We start from the raw sequence: 22339 nt of genomic DNA, 5'->3' as shown, positions 1-22339 counted from the left end.
TAGCTATCATTATTGAAGTAATTTAGTTTTATATCATTAGTAATATATTTCCTCACTATAATTATTTTTACTAGTAATACATGTCATTAGCAATAGTAATGTTCTATAGTAGTAATCCAACAACGTATTTATTAGAGGTAGTAGTCAAACAGTCTGTTAATATTTATCATCTATTAAATTTAAGTAATGGTAATATATAATATAAAATGCGTATTACTATAATTGTATTAGTAGTAGGGTAATAATAATGTAGCTGTAAAACCAGAGACCAGAGACTCTATAAAACCGACCCCCGGGGTCCCGGAAGGTAATCGTGTGTTCGGGATTCATCGGTAAATTTCGGCGAGGTCAAGTAGAGGAAGTTGCAGCCCATGTTAGGAAATGTTCCCCCGGGCAGTCAGCTGGACTCAACAGCAGTTCGTCGCGGTCACTTGCACGGAGCTCCTTTCTAGAAAAGCCCACGTAAAAATAATAGCATTTACCACATTGTAGCCACCACCATGGCTCAAGCTAAAATACAAGCCAAACTCAACGAGGCGACCTGCAGCAAGTTCAACAGAACTTTGTCTATGGCGGACCGGGCTGGACAACTTCTGGCCAGTTTGGATCAGCTGGAGATAAGGTACCGGTACGCTACATTATGTTTCCATGTTCATGCTACACGCTCTGTGTGGGCACGCAAGGTCACTTTTTACAACAAACTTTGTATTGTTCCAGCTTGGATAGCCTTTGCTAATGCTTGTGTGTGTGAGACAGGGTGGAGGCTTTACGCGAAGCAGCCTCGGCCATGGAGCAGGAGAGGGAGTGCATCCTGGAAATGATTCAGTCTTTACAAAACAGCCAAGAAATGCACAACATCAGTGCCGGTGAGGACACGATCGCTTCCACATTGTGCGACAGTACTTGTGTGTGTGTGTAGATTGCTGTTCTTATTGTCAAATTGGATACTAAGCAGGTTATTGTTTTTCAGCAGCTTCAGCTGAGAGTGGGCGTTAAGAAAAAAAACAAGACAATGGTGTTTTTTTTTTGTTTTTTTTTTACCTTCCACCCACTCTTGTGTGTATGAATGCCGCAATGCGCTCAGGGATCATAACACTGGTTAATACATCACAGCATATCATAGCAGTCAGCCAGATGCAATGCAAGTGTGCCCTCTAGTGGCTGGAACCACCCTCCCTCCATAGTGCTAGTGTTAGTCTCCATTCAAACTGTCAAAGCCACTGGTGGCGCTATATAACCCTTTAACCAGAAATTTGATTTGGTCATTTCAAAAGCTGAAAAGTCAAGTTTCCAGGGACGTAAAACATTAACGGAGCTCATATGAACAAGCACTTTTAGCGAGAGAGGCAAGGGGAAAAAATAGATCTCTTCTCGACAGATTCCTCTTACAAAGTACAGAAGTTACAATGATTCCACCCTTGTAAATATGTTTGTAGAGTATTTTAAAAGGCACCGTGTTGTTTGACAGGAGAGAAAGAAGAGTTAACACTGACTGCCGACCGTCTGATGGGTCGCACGTTATCAGTGGAGATCAACGTGGGCACCATCAGGAGCAGCCAGCAGGAGGAGGCCCTGCGCAAGGCCACGTCCATCATCGACGGGATCGTTCAAAAGCTCCTGGTGGATATGGCCGGCTCGAGGCAGCTGCTCCTGGCCATGCACTCGGCCTGCGTGACGGAGGCGCCGCCCGTGGCCGTCGACCAGAAGTTTCAGGCCGTTGTGATCAGCTGCGCTCTGGAGGACCAGAAGAAGATCAAGAGACGGCTGGAGACGCTGCTGAGGAACGTTGAAAACGCGCAGAAAAATATTAAGATCATGGACCACCAAAAAGTAGAGGATCCAAAAGCCAATGGAAGTCAATGAGACATTAGACAACATAAAATGTCCTGCACCCTCTTAGGCAGACTCACACATATGCAGTATACACATTTGTTTTGTACCTTGGGGCCAAAAATCTACCATGCAGGCATTAAACTCAAGTGACCTCCGAATATGTTCATTTTTGGCCATGCATGAATCACTTTGTTCAAAAGTCACAATTTGTAAGTCACATTAAGTTGAAGATTTCAGCTCATATTTGCATAAAGATGTTTTTTGTGTAGCTAATCATGTGTGCAAGTGGTTCAAATAAAATTACTCCATGTGTGTTTGTCTTACTGTATCTATACCAAAGGCGGTTTTGTTGACTCAACTGCAGAGAGTACCAGGTAATCATAAGGGGCAATTTGTAGCCGTCTTTCTTGTTAGTGCACTGCTCATTGCAGTTTCCCAACAATTAATATTTGAATGTGCTAAGACGAACACGGTTTGAGGTCAGATGGCACATTTTTATTTAAGTTTTTAAGAGTTGTATCATGTATTTATAGGAGGATTTTAAAGACAACAAATACTATGAGAATTGAGTTCAAATATTACAAGTTTTGCAAGAAAAAGAACAAAAATATCACAATGGCGTCTGAATTTTAAGACAATAATGTTGGAGTATTACAAGAATAGTCATGAGAAATTGTAGCTTCGCACGAAAAAAGTCATTGGGGGAAAAAGAATTGAGGATCACTTTGAGAAGAAATAACTACAAGAAATTAGCTACTGTATAATGTGAAAAAAACCTGTAATCTTGCAATAAGCTCTTAATTTTAAGAGGAAAAAAGTCATATTACGCAAAAGTAATGTAAGAGAAAAAAATTAAGTCATTATTTTAAGATTAAAAAAAGATGTAATTTTTTTGAGAACAACATTATTACTAGTAATGTAGCGAACAAAGTCTTAATTTGAAAAGAAAGTCATAAAAATGAGAAGAAATGTTTATTCTAGGAGAATACAGTCCTGATATTAAGAGGAAAAAGTGGAAGAAAAGTCACAATTTTATGATAAAAAATGTGCATTGTTACATGACAAAAATTGTTAATAGTTTCCAGGAATTAAATGTAATATGAGAATGAAGTCTTAATTTTAAGAATACAAAAACAATTACGAGAACGGTCATAATATTACAAAAAAAATGAGAATAAAGTCATAATATTATGAGGGGGGGAAGCAATATTAGGAGAATAAAGTCATAAGAGAAGTGTAATTTGATGTGACTTTAGTAGTAATATTACAAGTTTTAAACATTTTTTAAAATAAAGTTTTAATTTTAAAGATGTAAAAACATGTAAATTTATGAGGATTACATTACTACTAGTAATTAGTCTGAAGAAAAATAGTCATAATATTACAAAGGCATATTATGAAGAAAGGTGTAATGTTGAGAGAAAGAAGTCACAATCTTACAAGAAAAAATCCATTTTGTTACATCAATTGAATTGTTATAATACCAGGAAATGATATTCAATGTTCTGTGAATCATGAAGTCTTCATTTTAAGAGTAAAATCTCATATTATGACAATGAAGTCATCATAGCTGTGAATGAAATGTGGACCCACACGACACAAACGAGCCTGAGAACAAAGTAGTTGTTTTTATTCCACATTTCCCTCCTTCACCATGACAGCTGGAGCACAGCTGTGTGGCAAGTCAGGTTACATTTGGTTCAAACTAAAAATGCAACAACGATGCTTCATTTTTGTCAAAAGAATTCAACCAAACACGTTTTCTGTTTCTTAATAAAAGTGAGAATGTACACACCGATTCATCCAACACCTGAGCGACAGCGCGTATAACTGATTCACTTTCATCGCCGGGTTATTGTTAATATTCCATGATGTGCTATTTTACTGATAAAGTGCGTGAAACCCATTCCGTTAAAAAGCAAAAGGCCAAGGATTCTGTACAAATGCGAGGGGTTGAAATGTTTCCTTGAGGTGGATGGACGACAATGTAAACACGATTAAGGCATTGTGGCGTTGCAACCGTAATGAAACGTTCACCGATTGTTCACAAAAGGTTTTTGCATGCAACACAATTACACCACTTGTTGGTTTTTTTCCCCCCTCTTTCAACAGTATTGTTGATAGCGTTACAGCATTAATCATTTGAACGTTGGACACACGCATACCGGTGACGATCAGTTCCATGAGAGCAAAGACGACGGCAATTCAGCATGCATGTGCAGTTCGCCGATGTAACACACAAATGCAAGAAGGAAGTTTAATGACGACTTCACGTTTCTACAACAGCTTGTTTTTACTATACTTGGTAAACCGACGGAACTTCATCGCAACACGTTCATATTGTACAGACTTTAGTAGTGAAGCTACTGGAACGGGAAGCTGGGAAGCTTTGTTGCATATTCCAGCACACGCAAGCATGATACGCCTTTTTTTTTTTTTTTAACTGCGCACTACCACGTCCCTCTGAAAGTTCTGAACTCCTTTTTTCCATGCCGATGTTGTATTGAGTGTAATAATGTTGCCCGGGTGAGTTCTCGTAGGACTCCCGTACATCCTGTTGTTTATGTTGAAAACTATGACTGACTCAACAGCACCTCTGCTGGTTGCAACCAAGCGGCGCCCCGTCAACAAGATCAACAGAATTGTTAATGATGGACACAGATGGATGGACAGTGGAGGTTCCACTCTAATTACAATTAAAAACAGCGACAACATGTACAGTAATTGTGACTTGAGGAACTCAAGTATGCCTGCCTCCTGTTCACTACAGTTAAATGTATCACGGGGCTAAAATGTGGTTAATAAATCGACGGAGTGGGCTGCGAAGCACATTTTTTTTGGCTAGCACAATTGATTATTTGCAAGATACATTCAAATTTAAGACTTAGACTTAAGTAACATAATTGGCACCATGAAGCTGTTAACACTTCAATATAGTATCACTCAACACTTGGATGATCAAACCAGACAACTGATGCTGAATTCAGGAGGGAAACCGTATCCTGGCGAGGGTGTTGAAATACTCAGCATGTCCTGGGTAATGCATAAAAATGCTTAACTTAAGCGCAGCGAAATAATGACCCAGCGAGGGGAGGAAAAAAAATCCGCCATGAAATCACTAAAAATGATGACAGCAATTGAATGTTAATCTCGTGGATTTTCTCGTGCATTCCAAGCGAATGAGAGCCCAATTAGAGCACAGCCGTTGCGCTACCGAAAATGATGAATTACATTTCATCAACCCTTGAAACCCTTGTCAATAAATCATAAAAACTGAAAAAAAGAGAAAAATAATTGTTGCAGATTATATTGTACAGTACCAGTCAAAAGTTTGGACACACTTTCCTCACGCTATTAAATGAGAAGGCGTGTGTTAAATCGAAATGGGCTTACTTAAAAATACGCTGTTAAATGTTAAACACCAGATGACAGTCCAAATACAGTAGATCCCCGCATTTTGCGGGCGTTCCTTTCCACGCCTACCAGCCGATGGCGAAAATCCGGGAGTAATTGATATGCCCACAAAAAATGTCTATTTTTAAAACACACGAATCGCCCCTCCAAAACCTCCTGCGAGCTTGACGCTGACGTTCTTCTCTGACTTCGGATGAACATTTGCAAAAAAAGTGTTTGTTAGAATTATTAGATTAGATTCAGCTCCAGAACCCTCTAACAAGCTAAAAGCATAATCCACATTTAAGCCCTAATTAGGCTTCACACAATTACTTAAAGCACTTTAAATGATCAAATGTATCGGTTCTCACCCCTAATGAATGACAATGATGATTGATAGAGAAGATGAATCGGAGTCGTGGCGCTAGTGCTTCTCACAGCAATCAAGGAGCGCTGAATAAAGTGTGAAAAAACATAGAAGTGAAGCATAAACGTGTAAAATTGTGAGGGGGTTTTAACCGTGGTACATGTATCCTGTACATTTGACCTGTATTACCGCATATTTATACATTGTGGGAAAAAATCGTCTATTTTCAGGGGGGAAATATAATAAATGAAAAATGTATTTTTTTTAACCCAAAAATCTGCGGGCTGTGAACACCGAATCACAATTGTGAGGGGATCTACTGTAGTTATCAAATAGTTATGACAATGCTGTTAATACATATCTTTCATAACATTGATACAAATATGACGATAATGATAGACTGATTTCATAACCTTGATATGTGTATGTATGACATTTGATATGAAGACGGTAGGAACTGAAAACACCACTGAAATGATCGTACAGGAACGAGAGAAGACCAAGGGAGACCGCTCGTACGTAACGACCATTGTTGGCTCTCTGTTATACTGTTAGATGGAAATGCTCATTGTTGTTTACTGAGCATGTTTAGACTGAGTGGTAATTTGATACTACTGTAATCCCTCATTTATCGTGGTTAATTGGTCCCAGACCCGACCGTGATAAGTGAATTTAGAGCCCCCAAGACATTAAATAACACTCCACGGTCACCTTTACACTCCTATCACCCAATGTAGCTGACAAAATAAGAGAAAATAAGCCATTTAAGACACAGAGACTGACTCGTGTGTGTTGTTGTAAATGTGTTCTCTAGGGAAGCTGAGTGGGGGACGGACAGGAAGTGGCGTCGAGGGTTCATAGTTGAGTTTTAGCTTGCCGTGGGTTACGGCCACAACGGTTGTGAGATCATTCAAACCTGCAATAAAAGCCTGTTGTTCCGATGGCCAGGTGTGGTGCTTGTGTGTCTCACGGAACTTTACAGTAACATCACTGGACCACTAGTGACCAGTGTAGAATACTACATATCATTGCAAAGTCTTTGAATGCAACTTCTGAATGTCTATATTTGCATTTTAAATCATTTAGCCATTTGTATGCTTGAAAATGCTTCATTTAGGCCAAAAAAATTTAACATTTGCTTAAATATGCACACAAAAAAAATAATAGTAGGCCTTATCCAACCTGGAAACAGCATAATTAATTAATTAATTAACGTATACTTATATATACTGACAAACCGTGATAGAGTGAAGCCACGAAACTTGAATCAGCGAGGGATTACCTTAGTTATTTGATTTAAGGTCATCGACCCAGCCTGACAAGCTCCTGTAAATAGTTGAAGTGTGAAAAAAACCTACTGGTGTTGAGTTGATAAAGTATCCTCTATGAACTTCTCGGCCTTTCCAAATTCGGGCAGGTTAACTTACCCAAGATCTTTAACAGTGGGTCTAAATTTTTGATTGGTTCTCTATATCATTGTATAGGATAATATAATGTATCTGTATTCCATGTAGGGAAAACAAACACAAGCAAAATAAACATCAGGTTGTTATTAAAGTAGCATTAGTGAGATGATTCCCAGTCTCTATGGGCTTTGGTTTCTAACTGAGGCTACCTGTCGATGGCCAGCACAAAAATGAACTCATGTCGTCTTTTAGAGGAGGCTGCAACTCCCGAATGGATTTTTACTCTTCTTGGTCCTTTGTTTGTTAGGTCGCAGTGTGATGACTTCTCTGCCGTTGCTGGAGCTCTGGTTGCAGACATTACTACTTGTGGTATTAAAAACGCCTGCATGGGAGAACAATGCATGACTAATGTTAGGCTGGGAAAGGAAACGTACATACAGTATAGGTTTCTTACCTATTTTATTGCTGGTGGTGTGTACCGCCTCTGTCTCCTCTGCTGTTTGCTGTTTGAGATGTTGAAGATACTTCTCAGCTAAATACTTAAACACTGCAAACAAAAATCGCAACAAAAAACATTCAGAATTAAAGGCTTGTTTACAAGCATAAAAACATTTATATCATATTATAAACTCATCTCCTTGAACCCGCCCACCACCACTTGATGGCTGGCTTTGGCAGATTCATTTCTTTCATTGTTGCATTTTTCATTTATGGGGTGTTGAAATGTGCAGCTTCATGAAATGAATGGGCATGGAACAAGTACAGATGTCATTAAATAATTAAACTGGTCATGAAATATACATATGCAATATACACAGACAATTTAAATTTTAATAATAATAATAAAAAAGACTACAAACATGATCAAATTGGATGTATAATTATTTTATTTTGGCACAAAAAAATCCATATAAAACAAAAGTTTGATTTTAAGAAATGAAAACAATGGCAGAATAAATTAAATAATTACTTTTTCATATGTGTAATTATCATATGGTATGACTTCGGGCGAGAGGCGGGGTACAACCTGGACTGGTCGCCAGCCAATCGCAGGGCACATATGGACAAACAACCATTCACACTCACGTTCATAGCCATGGACAATTTAGAGTCGCCAATTAACCTAACATGCATGTTTTTGGAATGTGGGAGAAAACCGGAGTTCCCACGCACACGCGGGGAGAACATGCCAAAGCGGAGATTCGAACCCAGGTCTTCCGATCTCCTGCCTGTGTGGCCAACATGCTACCCACTCGGCTACCGTGCGGCCATATGCGTAATTAATAAAATGTTATTTCTGTGCCATGTCCACATGTATCCCCAATTTTGTGATCTGTTAGTGGACACCTTTTATGTTGTGTAAGCACCTAGCCTCATTCATACTTTGTCCAATCATTTTGTGCACAGCAATGTTTACAAAGATTACATTTGTCTTGATTTCTTTTTTTGTCAGCTCATACTGTACATGCATGTTTGCTGCTACTGCTTTACAGTCAGGTTGCTGCTCATTTATAATACAGTGGAACCTTAGTTGGATTCATTAATCCGCTTCAAAAGGTCCAACTCGAACCGAAACATATTCTAACTGTAAATCCAAATATAGTTGTCCCCTTGTTTATCTCTTGTTTAACAGAGCCCTGTAGACATAAAATAACACCTCATAGTCCCCTTTACACTCCTGTTATTCTTTGTTCACACCACAACTCTTACACGCAGGCTGCGGGATTTAGGAGGGACACAAGAGACAGCCACTACAGCTAACTAGTTAGCCTCTAATTTATTTATTCTAAACTTAAGACAGGGTTTTAAACAAAGTGGGGTTAGAAGGACAAAGTAAGAAGCCAAAAACTTACCACTTCCACACGGAATGGGAGGAGAAAACAGTAAGGTGGTGTTTGTGTTAACCTCGCCACCACATAATGTCTTTGGCAACAACACGTCTTCAGTGAGTATAAAAGTATCCTTAATGTTCATTTATTTGTTTCATTTGTCATGCATACGTATTTCAAATTGTTTTATGTATGCAGAACGAAAATAAACTAGAAAAACCTGTTTATTGTGTTAACATTTATGAGACTTGCGGCGTAACTGTTTGTTAGCAAAGAACTAAGGAGGCAACCGCTGATGACATTATAGACGAGAGACAGAGCTGACAGCAATCTACTCGGCTCCTAATGAGGATGTTTTATGATAAAAAAATACATTTGGAACAAAGTTGCACTCACGCAGTGTATGAATGACACAACAAGATGCACGCCATGTTGTACGCTAACCAGGAAATGTACGCAAACCGGGGACAAATTTTGGCGTAAATTTTCAACGCCAACTGGAAAACACGCTAACCGGGGCTTCACTGTATATAGTTACACTACACGACTGCAAGGGGAGTCCTGATTTAAAAAAAAAAACACCCGAGGCAGGCACAATATTAGAATCCGCTGTTCAGTATGATGCAGTTGAGTTACACACCATGGCAAACTACAACAGCAACAATCAATACGGCTGTCACGGGATCTCGTGTCACAGGATCTCGTGAGATTAAAACACGACAAGCTTTCTCATTCAGAAAAAAAAATGTCTTCGGGGCACTAGGCCTGGGACGACAGGACAAATTAATGAATTAATCACACAATAAACGAAAATGAACTGGATAATTTTGCCGGCTTCAAAATATTGCCGTGTTCATGCGTGTCCGTTTTCCTCGTCTCTAAAGAGAGTTCACTCTGTGCGTGGGTTTCAGCAACTTGGCATGTTTGTTCCATAGAACAACGGCATGAACGGTGTGAGCCCTTTTGTCTCGATGGGTGGAGGCGGGGCCGCTTGCATACACAAAGAGTGCAGAAGAGTGTAACGCAGTAGAAATTAAATTGGATTGCAATACATTGTCATATATTTTTTTTCATTGTACTCTTGTATCGTCTCGTCTCATGTGACACCCCTAATAATCAACATTGTGAAATTAATACTTCTCTGACAGTATCAACTTGTCAGGGCAGAATGTTTGATGCAGCTCTTGCAGTGTCTGTAATTGTGCAAATGTATCTCTACATGTGGGTTTTATGGATTAATGATATACTTTATGGATCCATATGTTTGGACGTTTTGTACAATTTTCAAGAACTTACCCTCTGTGACATTTAGGTCTTCTTTTACTGAAGCTCTGTAAAATCTCAACTTAAGCCTCTTTGCCAAACCCTCTGCCTCCTCGCTGTAACGCAAACAAAGAAATGACTTCCATTTAAGAATTCATTGAAAGTTCTCATGCGTTACTGTACTACATGACACAACCTACTTTTTTATAAGCGTTTCTTCCAGGAGGTCAATTTTATTCTGCACCAGGACTGTTGGAATATCTCCCACCTCCGCTTCTATCTTCTCCTTCCAGTTGTCTATCGCCAGAAAGGAATCTCTGTCCGTGGTGGAGAAGACCAGCACACACGCTTGGGCGCCTGTAAAGTTAAACACACACACGGCAGGCGCCATACATAATTTATTCTTCACACCTGCACGTTGTTGGAACAAGGACACAGGAGGTTTGCTTTGTAGATTAAATATAACACCCACGGGGCACTTCATTAGGTACACCTGCACAAAGTAATCAGATCCACAACATCACAGATTCGGCCTTCACGCATATAACTTGATTGGCGCTCAGTATTAAAAGACAATAGAATAAGATTCATTATACAGTAATAATAAATATTGTCCGCACAATTAGATCAGTATTATCTTTGTAAAGGCAGATGTTTTTAGCTCTTGTATTGGATCTCATTAGATTATACAGGGTTATCTTCAGCAGGGCAACACCACTGATGGTGTGTGTACTTGCTAAATATTGAATGGTGGACTGCAGACATGCCATGAAATCTATACGGTATCGTGTAAACGCTACTTAACTGACAGCAACATGTGTCTTACCGCGGTAGTACGCCTTGGTGATTGCATCAAACTCCTCCTGGCCAGCGGTGTCCCACAACATAAGGCGGACATCTTCGTCGTTCACGCTAAAACCAACCGTGCAGCGAATGAGAGGAGATAATAACTGCTCTCCAGTCACCATGGCAACACAATGCCAGAAATTGTTCAGGGTCTATTGTGGCTTACATGATCTGTCTTTCCAGAAAGTCCACTCCGATGGTCTTCTTGTAGTCCTTGGTGAAGACTCCTTTGCAGTAACGTTGGATCATGCTGGACTTTCCCACAGCACCGTTGCCCACCACCACCACCTTGATGGCCACTTCCATGTCCTCCTCCAGCATGGTGGCGATGCACCTGTCGCTGGTCTCACTTTCTTGTTGGCAGAGCTCTTATTCACCAATGTGATGCAAGCACATAAATCCGCTGTAAGCATTAAATAAGAAATATCTTCTTTAAGTAAACTGATTGTAGCGAATGCATGCTGCAGTTTATTTTTTTGACCAGACAGAGCACCTCAACACAGAAAAATATGCAACTGATATTTCATATTTCACCACATTGTTACTATCAATATTTAACTCATTTAATGCCAGCCATTTTTCAAAAGACAACCCCTCTAGCGCCGGCCATTTTAGATGATTTTGAGCCACGGCGGATGGCGGATGAAGTGTTCATCCGCACATGTAAACACTGTGGAACACATACACAACAACTGGACAGGCGATAGCGCGCAGTGATACGACGGGAGAGAAAGTAACACCCAACGCATTTTGTTTTGAGACGTCAAACTCTTTACTTAAGTGGCCACACCACCTAACCCAGGGGTGTCCAAAACTATTTCCACTGAGGGCCGCACACTGAAAAATCTAAAGATGCGGGGGCCCCTTCTACATTCTTTTTTATTTATAAAATATATTTATTCATTTTATCAGTGACAAAGCATATTATTATTATTATTATTATTATTATAAACAGTTTCTCCTCATATTACTTTTTGGCAGTTTTTTTTAATGTTTACAAATATTTCAATGTTCTACTTGTACAATTTTTCCTAAAATTTCAACTTAATTCTTTGTTTCGTTTGTTTCTAATATTACAACTTTTTTCCTGTAATATTTCAACTTTACGCTATTTTTTTCTGTTAATATAATGACTTTACTCCCTTAACGTTTTGTCTTTATTCTTGTAAAATTACTGCTTTTTTAGGAATTGTATTGTTTAATCGTATTTTTAGAATGTGCCGAGGGCCAATAAAGACGCAGTCGCGGGCCGTAAATGGCCCCCGGGCCGATATCCAAACTATCCCTTTAATTTCATTCATTGTTCGTATAGTCAGACTTTCTATTATTTATGTGAAATTTGGTCCTGTCATTGTGTTGTAGGGTGATGTGAAGGGTTTCATTATGTTTGATATTCATATGAGCTAGTCTGTTTGATGCAATTTAAGACAAAATAAGGTTCGGACCTTCGCTGTGAAAAAAAATGTCATAAACAGACCTTACTCAATTTTAATTGAAGGCCCCTGGTCTATAGTGGGCGTTACGCACTTAATGTGCGGTTCCAATAATGCCTTTGCACGCTGCCACTTAATTCATCGCAGCGACTCCATTGTTAACAATCTGATTAGCTTCTATCTGTCCTGTTCTCGCGAGACAGCTTTTCAAAATCTGGTCATGTTTTAATCTTGCAAGATCTCTTGACACCCCTATTATTTCTAAATTTAATAAATTTGTAGTTAGAGCATACAAAACCTTCTTACAACCTTTTGAATATGACTTTTAACATTATTGGAGCCCCCGTGACATGAAATAACACCCCTGTAGTCACCTTTACACTCGTATTACCCAATATAGTCGACTTAATAACAGAAAATGTTGAGCCAAACTACTGTCAAGCAGCTAAGAAATATGATATCCATTTTTTTTGCAATTTAACGGGCCTGGGAACTTGTTTAAAAAAAAAGAGTGGTCGTCTTATATGCAGGTCGGTCAGTGATGGGCATAAAATTATACCATTGTGCGTCAGTTCGGAACAGCAATAAATTTTACAGTGAGTTTGTTTGGGGAGGCTGTCTAATGTGTTTATTCTTCCATCAGCAGGCTGCAGACTCTGCATGGTATGTCGGTCTGTGACATGTTTGCAACTGCTGGGTGTAACGCTCAACAACATATTGAGGGAAATCTGTTCCTAATGGACACCGGCAGTGTGGTTGTGGCGTCCAACAGGCTGCCAGGACTCGACTCACAACGTGCACGCCACCAGAAAAATATTAGTCATTGAGAATCATTTGGGCGGATGACGTTTTCAAGTGAAACTTAAACCGGGTTTCACTCTAGCCAGTATGCTAACATGTGTACAAGTCCATTTCACGTAACAGTTTGGGACATTCTTAAACAGAAAGTAAACTGGCAAGTTAGACATCATTAAAATGCCTTGAATGGGAATTTTCTGACTTCAGCGTTAGTATCTGAGGCCTACCAGAGGTGGGACGACACTTTTCTGAAAGCATATCTCGCAACGTCGGGGCTGGAGTGTGATATTTAACACCCAAGACTCACTTCTTTGTACTTGTGATGTTTTGTTGCTATATACGACATTTCAACTTTTCCTCTGCACTTTTATTTATTTTTTTTGCTGGCCATGTTTATTTAGATTAAAAAAAATATATATATTCACAGTGTATGCCATGCGTGACTTAAAAGAAACAAGTTAAGAGCGCAAATGGCCCCTGGGCTGCACTTCGGAGATCCCTGTCATAACCAAGTGGCCAGAGAGTATTATACACAGTATATCAGGGGCGTCCAAACTTTTTCCACAAAGGCGACATACTGAAAGATTAAATATTTTGTAAAGCAACGCATGCAGACATGCTCAGATGTTACATTTCAAGAAACAAAAAACGGATCTCAGCTTTGTGATATCCGTGAAAATTAGTAATTAGTAACTATTCTAATCGGTTTAATCTCTTTTTCCCCATTTTTTGCTGTGATTCCCCCCCCCCCAAACTCTTCAACTTTCTTGTTGTACATTTTCTACTAATATTATGACTTGATTCTCATAATATTTTGACTTTATTTCCATAGTATTATAACGTTTCCCCAAACAAATTTTCCCCAAAAAATACAACTTTATTTTGTTTTGTTTTTTTTCCCTCACAATATTACGACTTCAAAAAAACATATTGGTCATATTTCAAGTCATAGCGACTAAAAGGACGTTATTTTTCCTCATAAAATCACGAGTTTGTTCTTGTAAAATGGATATTTTTTCTTGTGAGAATGCGACTTATTTCTCTTAATATTTTTACTCTATTCTCTTAAAATTAAAGATGTTTTTTTCCCATTTGCGCTGTTTTTTTTTTATTTACCAACTATTTCGACGTTCTCCTTGTAAACCGTCTTCTCGTAATATTATGACTTTATTCCAATACAATTATAACTACTTACTGCATCTCCACAGCTGATCACCACCACCACACCTCTGAACACAATTACGGTACTGTTATTTCACCGAGGCCTCAAATTAATGCGCTGTTAAAATCGAAAGTGAGCGGATTACATGGATAAACTGACATGATTTATGTCCGCTCTAGTTACTGACGCCTGTAGCTTCTTCTTTCTTGAAGAGGCTCGAAAGTGGCCAGCAGCTGCTCGCTTCTACGTGCACTTCTGCTGGCCAGCGGGGGTGTCAAGCAGACAATCAAAACAAAAAAAGAAGACATGTTACTTACCTTTACAATTAGGTTGCAAATCATCCCGTGTCACACACCAGTAGATGAAGAGAGTGACTCTTGACGCTGACTTGCCCAAGGTTAGCTTTTTCTAAGCAGAAAAAACGCTCCTACTGATACTATCGTCTTGCAAAAAAAATACTCATATGAGCCTCATAACAGAAAATAAAACTAGGTCAGCATCGATATCTGATTAATATTAGTGCCATCTGCCCGCTGAAAATGCATCGCCCCCACCCCGATCGCCAAAGATCCAAGCTAGCGACGTAGCGCATGAGAGTGGCTAGGTCGCATTGCTAGCTCGCTAATGTTTGTTGCTAGGCAGCAGAGACTGGTGGAGAGCGACGTACGTCAGTTTTAGGGAATTATGGGAGCAGTTGTAGTTCTCATTTGTAGTAGTACTTCAGACGGCCACAGTAATGTGGTAATTTCTTCATCATTGGCACCATCTGTCATAAATCTAGCCATTCAACCCAATGAAAACGTCATTAAAACTAGAAATGAATATAATGTACCTGTCAGTGTATATGCGGCACTTCGTATGCCTGTTTGGAGCCCTACCAACCCCCCGTCACCCCACCCGTGTCTGGCTGTTGTCACTTCATATTTTCTGTTTTTACCATACCTGCTTTTAATATTTATTTGTGTACTGAGCCCTTGACAAAATTCAACGACAACGAAGGATTTCTTATTTCAAGCTGAGGAAGAAGAGGAAAAGCGGGACGAGCAGAATGAAAAAACAAATGCTTATTGACAAGAAGGGGCGGGGCGTAACCAGTAGGACTTCCTGGTTTGGGCATTTCGTCAACTGGTGACGGAAATTTCGGCTTTTTTGAGAGAGTCGGTTCTTTATGCTCGGCTCAAAAAAGAGTCGACTCTTTCGGATTCCAAGTGGATGCTCATTTTTTTTTGTTGTCTTAAATTAATTTATTACTAAGTTATGTGTATTGTGTAAAATGGATTACCAATGTAAAAGTACATGATGTCAAACTTTATTAATTATATGGATTTATTTAAACCTCAAGGAACAGCTACAAAAATAGATTATAATATAATGATATATTATAAAAACAAAGACCCATCTAATAGACAAATTAGGTAAAAATAGGTCAGATCTCTTCATGCAAATTTTTCACAAACAAATCTCTCCAAGACAGGGGTCACCAACGTTTTTCCTTGTGAGAGTTACTTTTACAAAATGAAAATGGCCAACAGCTACTCATTTTTGTAACATTTATTTTCAGAGCTTATTTTAAACCCAAACAAAGCGAATATGCTTGTTTTACCAGAACATTAACAAAATGCTGGTGTCCACAACTCACATTTTTTATTTCAGAATGCATTTCTTACTACTGTTCTTTCATTATTAACTGAAAACCTGAATGAAAAGCAGGCTTGCGGGCACCTCATGTGGTCGTGGGGGGCTACCTGGTGCCCCGGGCACCACCTTGGTGACCCCTGCTCTAAGAGGATCACAGCATGTGTTTAACCCCGCTCTTCCCCCTGCTCTGTGTGGACACAGGGCCACACATCTTGACCAATGACATTCACCTTTAACAGAAGAAAAGACGAGGACAAAAACGAATCGGCTCCCAATTGGCTCCGAACGACGCGAACCGGCTCCTGTCGTTCAATTTCAAAGAGCCCTTTCTTAGAGCCGATTCGTTCGCGAACGACACATCACTGTCGTCAACAAATACCCGCGTTTCTCGAACAGCCCACCTTCTGTGTTTGGCGGGATTCAAGCAGGAAGAAGACGCGATTTCGTTATTTGCTCGGTAATTAACTTTAAAATATTATATTGTAATTATTATGACCCTTATATCCTGCTTCGCGTTGCTTTTTTGTTTGAGTTCCATCGTATTCCCTGCTGCTAGGTTATGACGAGCTAGCATTGTCTTACTCCTTTGTAGACCCAAAGCTGCTTAGTTTTAAGTTTATCATGTCGTGTTTGCAACTAAATTATATGACATTACAATAAACGTCGCCTTAACTGCGTCAAGCTAAACTGTTTCTGCTCCTAGATAGGACATTTACACTAGGATTGCCAACTACCTTAACCAAAGATGCTCCTCCCTTAACGATAAATAAGATCCAATAAATACTTGTAGATGCACCTCACAGTACGTTGCCACGTGGTTGTACAGCACTGCAATCAAACGCAGCAAAACCAGTTGTGACTTAAAGTTGAACCCTATTCCTCGTTGTAAAATGTGTTTATTTACCTATTCAGGTAGTCCCTCTTTCCTGTCTTATCTTGCCCAAATAGTCACAGTGATGGTTAATTGTATATAAACGTCTGTATTTAGTCCAGTGAAATTCCCCACTGGTACTGTATACTATGTCTAACATGCCACTCTTGCTTGCAGACAACATGAATTTTTACGGCAGAACGAGAAAGTCTGCTATTAATCCTCAAACGGAGCTCTACGGACATCCTCTGCAGTTCTATGGACAACCTCCACTTGAAAACATCTCTCTCACAGAATTTGAGACATTCGCAGTGGAAAGATTGAAACGTAAGACATTTATATGTATATAATGTTCCTTTAATGTGGGGGTGTCCAAGCTTTGGTATTATTATACATGTTTTTTTTAATTTTATAAAATGACTTTTTAAAAAATGACATATTAAAACCGAAGCTTTGGGTTATTCTTTATTAATAACATTTCAGAATTTTTTTTTTTTTTTTACATTGTGACTTTTTGCGCTATAGTTCCCATTTTTACAGTTGTTATAGTGTTTCATTTTATTTGTGCAACGTGCTGCGACTCACGGGCCTCACTTTTGACTCGCACTGCTCTAATGTTATAAGAAAAAATAATATTCTTCCCCTCTCTCGTTTTTTTCATTCATCCTTTATTTAACCAGATAAGCCTCATTGAGATGAAAAATCTCTTTTACAAGAGTGACCTGGCCAAGATGGCAGTATAACACAACGTTTCTTTCAACACATTCCCAACACACAACATTCGCAGTGAACAATCAGTTCACAACAGTTTAAACAATTAAAACAGTTACATTGGCCAAGCCCGTTCATTTCAAGTTCCTTTAAAATAGCCTTAAGTTCTCCTAATGTAGCAAGTTGAGATAAGTTTAAGTCATTTTGCCGATCATTCCATGCAAAGGGTGCAGCATACTGGGATGCTGTCTTACCTAACTCTGTTCAGACTCTAGGAACAACCGTAGTTGGTTTTTATGCATGCATGTACAGAGGTAAGATGGTAGGAGCCCAAGAATACACTTCTAAATGAACGTCAACCAGTGAGTCCACCTGCGAACGTACAGGTATGGAAACTCAGCTGCAGCATATAATGCACAGTGGTGAACACCATTGCCGCAGCCTGTCATGAAGCGTAAAGCAGAGTCGTAAACAGCATCAAGCTTTTCTAAAAGATGCTCTGACGCATTAAATAGATGGTTAAATAAAAAGGAGGTCACCATAATGCAGCAAAGGTAAGAAAGTAGCAGAAATGAAACACTTCCTTCTGTAAGATGAGAAGCAGGAGTTATTTCTGAAGGAAAAAAACAAGTTCTAGCTTCACTTTATGTACAAGATGCTCATGTTGTTTTAAAGGAGAATTTTTTATTGATAATACCATTTTAATTTCTTTACCTTTAGCCGTTTTTTGATTTTAGGGAGCTGAGAGGGTAGACGTTTTCCATTTGAGAAAACCATAACTTTAGATTTGTCTGCATTTACTGTAACACCAGCCTTAGCTGATTTAGATGTGACTGAACAGCATCAAATGCACACTGTAAGAAATCACAGGCCTGGTCAATTGAAGGGAGAGGAACAATAGATGACTGTATCATCTCATCATCATCATCTTTTATTGCCGCTGCAGTGTTGAAGACTGTTGAGACTTTGGGCGTGAGCTACGTCAAACTCTCTGAGGTGTACATCAAGAAATTGGATCATGAGTTTAAGAACCTGAACTTTCCTTACAAAGCAGAGGCGGTGAGTATGTTGTTTGGAACTATTGTACACACGTCATGAACAGGGGCTGCATGTCTGGGTTCAGTAGTTCCCTGGCTTAAAACCCAATTACACTTGTCCAGGTGTGTCCAAACTGCCGCTTGAAAGCCATTTGCGGCCCACGGTTGTTGTTTTATTTTATTAGCCTACAGCTAAAAACATACAATTAAAGAAGAACATGAAAACAGCAAAAATGGAACAAAACAGCAATAATTTTATAGGAATAACTTTGTAATATCTGGAGAATAAAGTCATAATATTAGAAGAATAAAGTTGCAATATTATGAGAAAAAACACAATTGTTAAATAAATAAAGAAACCAAAATTTTAAATAAAGTTAAATATAGTTTAAGTTGAAATATTAAAGACAAAATACATTATTTTCTAAAGTTGTCATATGATGAGAAACAAAATAAATATTTTTGGAAAATGATGTTGCACAAAACTTGTGACATTGCGAGAAAAAGAAAATGTACATGTTAAAATATTTGAAAAATAAAAAAACAACAGAAATGGAAAAACAAGCAAATTAGGGTGAAAATAATAAATTGAATATTTTCGTAGGTAGAGCATAGAAAACCTGTTTGACTTTCCAAATGCGATTTTTACCCTTATTAGAGCCCTTTAGACATGAAATAACACCCCTATAGTCACTTTTCCAGTCATATTACCCAATATAGTAGATATAATCAGAGAAAATAAGCCATTTAAGAGTTTTGCTTTGGCTACGGCCACAGCAGTAGCCTGTGTTATTATTATGCTGATGATGATGATTGTTATTATTATTGTGTTATTAGTGTGCCTGTTGTGAGATAAATGATTATAAAAATAAAAAACGTGTTGGTGTTGGTGATCAAGTCTAGTGCGTGTTACTAGTGACACCTAGTGGCCAGTACAGACTACAATTCATCATCTTGTATTGCCTTAAACTGGATTTGTATTTTAGTTCATTTAGAACATGTTTATGCTTGAAAATGCTTAAAATATTTAACATTTGCTTAAATATGCATTTTTGGACTGATGTAGGCAATAGTCAACCACAAAACAGCGATTATTTATTAATACATTTTTGAAAAACTGCAATAGAGTGAGGGGGCGATGTTCGAACCGCGATTGAACGCAAGACAACTGTCCTAATAATGCTGTTATTCACCCATATCAAAAAGCTGAGATGCAGGCTGATTTTCTTTAAGTATTTATCATTTGTTAGCATATCTACATGGCTTTACAAAATGTAAATGTTTGATTTTTCAGTATGGAGCCCTCGATGGAAACATTTTGGACACCACTGTACTAGTTGATATTGTTACTGCAGTAAATGAATGGAAAATAGCACCATATTAGCATATGTGGGTTCATGATTATCTTCTGTTTGTTTGTTTGTTTATTTATTTATTTATTTATTTATTTATTTAGAGTTCCATTCCGGTGATGTTATTGTTCATTATGGTGCTGTCTATCAAGTGAGGAGCATCATCATATTTCTGCTATTTGTCTTAATTGACCTTAATAGTTTTATTTTACAGGGTGACCGAAAATCTCAGAGTGGGCCGAGTGAATATGAGAAACGCAGAAAGGACCACATCTCCCACTTCATTCTGAGACTCGCCTACTGCCAGACGTAAGTGATGAGTTTGCATGTGTGCATGTGTGACTACATAATAACCAAAATGTTTTATGTGGGATCATCACAGGGAGGATCTCAGACGATGGTTCATACAGCAGGAGGTGGATCTGTTCCGTTACCGCTTTAATGACCTGCATCCGAAACTAAAGCTAGAGTTCCTGCACAAAAATAATCTTCAGTATGATGCGGTAAGATGTACAGTGGATCCCCACACATTGTGCATTCACTGCCCCACAAATTTGCTGATTTTTGATTAAATTTTTGGTTAAAGTTGTGATTTTTTTTTTTTTTTACCTCTGAAAAGAGGTTTGTTTTCTGCAGAAAACACATCTCACATCACACCCTAGGTTGGTAATCATTTATAACTACTGGATATGATAATACAGGTAAAATGCACACCATACAAGTACCACTGTTAAAAAAAAAAAGCCCACAATTTGTACATGTTTATTTCGTTATGCTTTACAGATAAAGATTTTTTTTTTTTGTCAAGCGTTTCAAGATTGTCAAGATTTTGCACTTTGTTTGGCGGGTTCTTAAATGCACCATAGTTGCTGTGAGACGCAGAAGTGAAACTTATATACAGTTATCCCTCCCTCGTTTATCACGGTTCATTGGTTTCAGACCCAACCGTGATAAGTGGATTGTCGTGAAGTAGGATTCATTATTTAGAGATCAAATATTTTCGTAGAGTGTAGCGAACCTGTTTACGACACCCTATGGTCACCTTTACACTCGTATTACCGAGTATAGTACACATAATCTGAGAAAATAAGACTCGTGTGTGTTGCTATAAATGTGTTCATTAGGGGAATTCAGTGACGGGACGGACAGGGAATGACGTTGGGGATTCAGTGTTGAGTTTTAGCCTGGCCTATGTAGCGACTGCAACAGTAGCCAGTGTTTTTATTAACAACTAGTGACCAGTGTAGACATATTATAGACATACTACATTATATTACATGTTATCACGTCTTTGATTGCGTCTTCTGAATGCCTTATATTTGTATTTTAGTTCATTTAGCCATTTACAGTATATGCTTGAAAATGCTTACTCTAGGATAAAAATTCATACAGTTTGTTTAAATATGCATATTTTTTTTAACTATTAGGCCGCGTTCAACAACAAAACAAGAAGATGATTTTATTAATTAATATATGTTTGGAAAAAAAACGTGAGAGTGAAACTGCTAATCTGCATTTGGCTAGCGACCAGTCCAAGGTGTACCCCACCTGTCGCCCGAAGTCAGCTAGGATAGGCTCCAGCATACACTCTGCGACCCTAATGAGGAGAAACGGCATAGAAAATGGATGGATGGTTGAAACTGGTAATTCGAACCGCAATGTGATGAGGGGCTACTGCATTACAATATGGCCTCAAAACTTGCAGCGAGAAGTTAATATGTGATCTTAAGGCGTTACAGAAATTACAACAGCCAAGCCGTGTGGATTATGTACACACGCCTAGGAGAAACGCCTTCTCCATTGATTGATTTTTATGGGCATGTCTCTTACGGATTTTTGTCAATCGCTGGTGGGCGTGGAACACAACTCCCATGAAAAGCAGGTATCTACTGTATTTATTTGCTTACTTTCTTTTAAAAAAATGTATACCTAAATAACAAATATAAAATAAACTAATCTAAATAGTTGTCTAAATTCAGTCACCCACAACAGATCTTCTAGACAGTATCACTAGATGGCGCTGTTTGACCACAATGACAACAATTAGCTTTTTATACTGCTGAATAGTAATTTATCAAAATATGCATGGGTACTATAAAATATATAAGCAGAGTGTAGTTAAGCTCATAATGATAACAGTAATAGTATGGAGCTGAATACTGAACCTGATTAATTAAACTTTATTTAACACATAATAAAAGCAATAATGGTCAATGGTCCATTCATTCCACAAAAGCCTTATTTTTGTTTTATTGATTAACTTTTCAGATTACTGTCGAGGAGAAGCGAGTCCTGCAGGAAAAACTTGTCAACTCCAGCTACACCGTCAGTGGAATCACTGTGGAGAATCACGATTTCTACAAAGTGAGTCTCCCTCAGCTCTCTCACCCACTCACCCAC

At 38.6% G+C, this 22339-nt stretch overlaps 3 protein-coding genes across 5 annotated transcripts in view; 2 read left to right on the top strand and 1 right to left on the bottom strand.

Moving 5' to 3' along the window:
- The first annotated feature begins 309 nt into the window (after window positions 1-309).
- On the top strand, window positions 310-2146 carry bag2 (BCL2 associated athanogene 2). Of its 2 annotated transcripts, none has more exons than XM_054798967.1 (3): window positions 310-628; window positions 757-866; window positions 1469-2146. In XM_054798967.1, exons 1-3 carry the CDS (start codon window positions 501-503, stop codon window positions 1861-1863), a joined length of 633 nt encoding a protein of 210 aa, XP_054654942.1. In that variant the 5' UTR covers window positions 310-500; the 3' UTR covers window positions 1864-2146. The 2 variants fall into 2 exon arrangements, with proteins under 2 accessions (XP_054654942.1, XP_054654943.1); XM_054798968.1 differs by having other exon boundaries at window positions 312-622.
- A 1080-nt stretch (window positions 2147-3226) lies between these two features.
- Window positions 3227-14968, bottom strand: rab23 (RAB23, member RAS oncogene family). The gene is made up of 7 exons (XM_054799621.1): window positions 14648-14968; window positions 11104-11340; window positions 10918-11003; window positions 10292-10448; window positions 10125-10207; window positions 7454-7546; window positions 3227-7381 (listed from the first exon to the last, which is right to left on the bottom strand). The coding sequence occupies exons 2-7, from the start codon at window positions 11256-11258 to the stop codon at window positions 7248-7250; spliced, it is 708 nt and encodes a 235-aa protein (XP_054655596.1). The 5' UTR covers window positions 11259-11340; window positions 14648-14968; the 3' UTR covers window positions 3227-7247.
- A 1358-nt stretch (window positions 14969-16326) lies between these two features.
- Window positions 16327-22339, top strand: part of prim2 (DNA primase subunit 2) — a 28785-nt gene continuing 22772 nt past the window's right edge. For both annotated transcript variants that reach the window (XM_054799280.1, XM_054799281.1), the window contains exons 1-6: window positions 16327-16425; window positions 17017-17166; window positions 18497-18609; window positions 20154-20248; window positions 20322-20442; window positions 22208-22303. In XM_054799280.1, the coding sequence (XP_054655255.1) occupies window positions 17022-17166; window positions 18497-18609; window positions 20154-20248; window positions 20322-20442; window positions 22208-22303 (570 nt within the window). In that variant the 5' untranslated portion in view covers window positions 16327-16425; window positions 17017-17021. The remainder of the gene's footprint in view (window positions 16426-17016; window positions 17167-18496; window positions 18610-20153; window positions 20249-20321; window positions 20443-22207; window positions 22304-22339) is intronic.

Source organism: Dunckerocampus dactyliophorus, chromosome 14, assembly GCF_027744805.1.
Source record: "Dunckerocampus dactyliophorus isolate RoL2022-P2 chromosome 14, RoL_Ddac_1.1, whole genome shotgun sequence".
Lineage (NCBI taxonomy): Eukaryota > Metazoa > Chordata > Actinopteri > Syngnathiformes > Syngnathidae > Dunckerocampus > Dunckerocampus dactyliophorus.
The sequence above is the reverse complement of the archived record's forward strand: the minus strand, read 5'-3'. Positions and strand labels throughout refer to the sequence as shown.

Bases quoted from the DNA above. Each gene is read 5' to 3' on its own strand.
- bag2 (XM_054798967.1), top strand. From the start codon at position 501: ATGGCTCAAGCTAAAATACAAGCCAAACTCAACGAGGCGACCTGCAGC. The intron at 629-756 runs GTACGCTACATT...TGTGTGAGACAG, and splicing joins CAGCTGGAGATAAGGTACCG to GGTGGAGGCTTTACGCGAAG. The intron at 867-1,468 runs GTGAGGACACGA...GTTGTTTGACAG, and splicing joins AATGCACAACATCAGTGCCG to GAGAGAAAGAAGAGTTAACA.
- rab23 (XM_054799621.1), bottom strand. From the start codon at position 11,258: ATGCTGGAGGAGGACATGGAAGTGGCCATCAAGGTGGTGGTGGTGGGC. The intron at 11,004-11,103 runs GTAAGCCACAAT...GGTTGGTTTTAG, and splicing joins TTTCTGGAAAGACAGATCAT to CGTGAACGACGAAGATGTCC. The intron at 10,208-10,291 runs GTAGGTTGTGTC...TTTGCGTTACAG, and splicing joins GAAGAAACGCTTATAAAAAA to CGAGGAGGCAGAGGGTTTGG.